Below are 4,853 nucleotides of genomic sequence, written 5' to 3'. Positions count from 1 at the left end.
ATAAGAAGAAGACTACTCTTTCTATATAAAAAGACTTACAAATTATACTAACGATTATTTCAAACGTAGGGCCAAAACAATAATGTTATAAACTATTATCACGTATGATTTTGGTGAAACTGTTCCTTGAATTGTATACAGGTGGACGTGAAAGCAATTTATTTATGTTTCGCTACTTGAAAAAAATAAGTAATTGACAATTCTGGACAAACTACATAAATTATGTATACTGCCACTTGTGTATTGTCTCATTAAAAATCTTTTGAAAATGACATAAATTTCCTAAGGTATGTGTATGCCGTGTATATTGAAGTACTGATAACGAATCTTGAAAAATAATATGTTGGAGAATGACATTGCATGGAAAACAATACGCTACGAACATTTCCAAATAAATTTCCGATACGTAGTTTTCATATTTCTTCTTTACCCTACAAGAAAATGTTCATTTTATAAGTAAAATCCAAAACTAAATCTCACATCTTTAAAAGGTAACCCCTTTCCAAGTTTTAATCTTTTTTGAGTTTTCGTAAGAGTCAAATTTATATGTTGGACCCTACACTTCTCTGAAATCTTTGTGTCGGTCGAGCTTCAAACTATTTCTTTTTAATTTTACCCCAGAATATAAAAATGCCAAAATGTCTTCTCAGGTGTATTCAATTTTCCTTTTATACCATCTTGCTTGTTTTTCCAAGTAGTGATCTTTTATGGATATCTAAGAAATGGTCCTGGAAATTGGATATAGGAAAACCCGAAGCGCGAAGTATTCTGTGTTCATGTAGAGTTCGAGAAAGGGTTGCACGTCAAGTGGTGTGATGTATGTAACCTATCCTGATGCAAGCGTCAATGGCTGATTCCACGACTCGAACCTGTGACCTATAAGTCACCCGGAGACAACTTTACCATTGTTCCAAGAAAATTGAATACAATGTGCAAAAATATAGTTCGAATCGTTCAAACTTGGTCAGTTATATTGACATTAACACTAATTCAATCTTTATTAGACAGTGACTAACAAACAAAACAAGAAAAAATGGTTCAATCTCTGATGACGATGGTGCTGAATTTGAGGTTACAAGATATAGGCATATAGCTACAAATTAAACTGATGATGCTTATTAGTAAATGAAGGGTCCCAATAGCCTCTTATCAAATTGCAACATCTGTCTAAACGATTATTTGTAAGGAAAATGATGCAACTAACACTACATAAACTCAATCATACTGTATAATTGCGAATGTAGAGCTAAAATTGAGTACACTTAACTGTATTCTTACTCTTAACAGCACATTTATGGACTTCTCCTTTCTATCTTATATTTATTCGTTTTTTCTTTTCTGCAACTTTGTAGAATCTAGAGATATCTTAAAAATCAATCCAGTCCAATTCAAAAGCAGCACCAAAATTTGCTTCAAAACCACTTTATTGCCTCTCTCTCTCTCTCTCTCTCTCTCTCTCTCTCTCGAGGTCTAAGTATGATTTTTCTCTAGACTTCTTTCGAATTATAGATTATCTTTGATATTTTCCTCTCAAATATTAATGCTGATGACTTTATAATCTCGATTCCATACCTGAAATTTTCAGCTATAAGACAAGTAGTCAGTGTTAAAAGCTAGGTGCAGAAATACTCTAAGGCGGCAACAGTCAAATAAATGGGGCGCTATTCTTGTTGTGTGAAGCAGAAGCTAAGGAAAGGATTATGGTCACCAGAAGAAGATGAGAAACTGTGTAATTATATCACCAAATTTGGTGTTGGCTCCTGGAGTTCTGTCCCTAAGCTGGCTGGTAATTAATAAAAACGTTTTTACTGTTTTCCTTTTTCTGAACCAACGGTAAAGTTGTTTCTATGTGACCTATAGGTCACGGTTCAATCACTAGAATCAGCCCCTGATGCACCAGGAAGCTGCCTACACCCCTCGGGGTGCGAACCTTTACCGGACCTTGCGTAGAGATGCTTTTTCTGACCTGATGCATCAGGAAGCTGCCTACACCCCTCGGGGTGCGAACCTTTACCGGACCTTGCGTAGAGATGCTTTTTCTGCTCTATGCCAATTAATGACATTTTCCTTATGCTGTGAAATGTTGCAGGCCTGCAAAGATGTGGAAAGAGTTGCAGATTGAGATGGATAAATTACTTGAGGCCTGATCTTAAAAGAGGAATGTTCTCGCATGATGAAGAAGATAGGATTATTAGCCTCCATCAAGTTCTCGGGAATAGGTTATTCATCTTCTCATTTTTCATCTTTTTGGTAGTTTAATACTTAATTAATTATTTAGCTATATGACAGGTGGGCACAAATTGCTGCACAATTACCAGGGAGAACAGATAATGAAATAAAGAATTTCTGGAATTCGAGTTTGAAAAAGAAACTAATAAAGCAGGGGATTGATCCAAATACTCACAAGCCACTAAGTGAGAATCAAGTAAAGGATGAAGAGAATTGTACAAATAACACCTCAATGTTGCAGATACCTTCAGCTGGATTAATGGACCAACCATTTCACCTGACTAATAGTAGAAGTTTTAACAGTGAGGTAAATGGACAATTAGCAGAAGCTTCAAAAGACGAATTTGTAAGTAAACAGGTATTTGATCTTTTGTTTATTCATGAATTCCAAGCCAATGTGAATCCGAATCCGAATCCGAGTGGGTATAATTCAGAAATATTAGCTCAATACCAGCAAAATATGAGACCTAATGATCATCGTCAGAGCGAATTCGACGGAAATCCAACTTATGGGTTTTGTTCAGAGACAAGTATAACAAAATTAGAGCATGGACAGATCACAGAAACTGATTTTGCTAGTAGCTCAACTTCAAGAATGAGTTCAAGTAACAGTTCAAATGTATGTAGATATCAGAATACAGCTGAAATTCAGATGACAAGAATGTTGGAAAATAGTGACGAGTTGTCGTGGGAAGTTGAGAACAAAATTGGATCTCTGTTTCAGTATCCATACATTTCGATCAAGAATGAAGAATTGAAGTCAAGTCCAAGGCAAGAAAGAGAGTTCTATGGTCACAGTTCAGGAGATTTCATGAATAATCCATTGAGTTCCTTAACTGAAGAGTTAAATGGGGCGACTCTAGATGTTTTCCAGCAAATTTAAATTGTAAACTCGATTTGTTATTATCCTTTTTTTTTTCTTGCTTTCCCACTTTCTTCTTTCCAATATATCAGATAAAAGATAAATATACAAAGGTGCTATAAACATAGGATATGTAGCGAGTCTTTTCTATTCTGTTTTAATATTTTCTGCGCTCGTGTGGATTGTAATGGAGTATCATAAAAGCGTGAACAGAAAATTTCCCAGACCAAAGGTTCAATTTGCAAATGAAGTTAGAATAGACCTTAACACATTATGTGAGGGGCATTTCCCCTTCTTTCATCAGCATTGAAAGCGCTTTGTCCCGCCTATCAGAAAGGCCCCCACCCATCTCTCTGACTTCGGAGAGCCGCTAAATAATGAGGTTCGGCATCTGCTTGAGCAAGAAGAAGAAAGGTTGATCCGCTCGGTTTAGATAATTTCTATGGGCCAATAAGACGGTGTCTAGGATGGCAGCCAACTATCTTTCCGTTATTCCGTAGGGATTATCATTTCCAGCCTGGTTCTCGTGGGGGGGGGGGGGTGTAAAGTGATGGGATGGGTGATTTGCACAAATAGGCTATTTTCGTGCCACAAGTTTGTTTTGTGCAAAAGCTGGACATTGCTGCGGATCCTCTCAATGGACCATATTTAATCCTTATTTCGTCCATAGATCGACTTGTATGCACACAAGTATGGCAAATTCAAATGTGTAATGGCACATGTTGCATTTCCCATCTATGCTAGAATGTGTATTTCTAGTAGTTATCGTACTTCTTGTTAGTTGTCTCTCTAATTCGAGGGGCCTTTTCGGGAAATTTATTTTCTTTCCGCCTCCTAATAATTGACCAATTTATTTTTTATAACTGTGGTGTACGGTCCAACTTGCGCGTATCTCATCTAATTTCACGGGATACCTGCTACCTCCCACCAGCAAAAGGTACCAGGGTAACAAGGCTTGGACAAATCGGAAGAAATCACCAGTATTTTTGGTACTGTTGGGATTTGAACCTGAGACCTCATGGTTTTCACCCACTTCATTGACCTTTACGCCACATCCTTGGTTGCATAATTGACCAATATTAATAGGTATGCTTTACTGCATATATAATCTTGCCTTAAAAAGTGGTAAAACATATGAACATTATTACTCCGCACAAAATAGCTTTGATTCTGCATGCTGTTGACACCCTTATTCTGATAATACACTTCTTCCAAATAGATGTCAAATACTATCATTTATCACATAGAATCAACGCTCTCTCTGCTCAATGCAACCCTAGGATTTGAAACCATGAAGATATGTGAAGAAGCAGGCTCTCTACCTGGTATACATCGTGCGACAATTCCCCTACCAAAGAATGATTCACAACAGGATAGATGCATAAAGTTAAAATTGTTAACTAATTTTTCATTTATTCTACAACTGTTCTTGTGTTATTATGTTTTCACTAGGAGTTTATCATTACCCCCACTGAATTTTCCCTGGAGAGACAAATAGTGTTGACTTATACATATACTAATCAAGCTGCTGAAGGTCTAATCTAAATGTTATAAACGAATGGATTGCACCCTTACGATGGAATTGTCCACTGTTACATCCTCTAAAGATAGCTTACCAGGTATTGAGATAATACATGCAAGAAGTTATTTCACGTCAAATTAGGACTCTGCAATACCAAATTAAAAGTGCGACGGCAAAAGAAAGCTGATGGCCAAAAACATGTTACCATCTGCCAGAAACTTTACATATTTGGCCTGGAGA

General features: G+C 36.7%; 1 protein-coding gene across 1 annotated transcript; it reads left to right on the top strand.

The window, feature by feature from the left end:
* LOC109223687 (transcription repressor MYB4-like) lies at nucleotides 1,119–3,153 on the top strand. Its single transcript, XM_019388084.1, has 3 exons — nucleotides 1,119–1,786; nucleotides 2,090–2,219; nucleotides 2,290–3,153. The coding sequence occupies exons 1-3, from the start codon at nucleotides 1,654–1,656 to the stop codon at nucleotides 3,110–3,112; spliced, it is 1,086 nt and encodes a 361-aa protein (XP_019243629.1). The 5' UTR covers nucleotides 1,119–1,653; the 3' UTR covers nucleotides 3,113–3,153.

This window comes from Nicotiana attenuata, chromosome 3, assembly GCF_001879085.1.
Source record: "Nicotiana attenuata strain UT chromosome 3, NIATTr2, whole genome shotgun sequence".
In the NCBI taxonomy this organism is placed as follows: domain Eukaryota; kingdom Viridiplantae; phylum Streptophyta; class Magnoliopsida; order Solanales; family Solanaceae; genus Nicotiana; species Nicotiana attenuata.
This window is presented reverse-complemented; position numbering and strand designations above follow the sequence as displayed.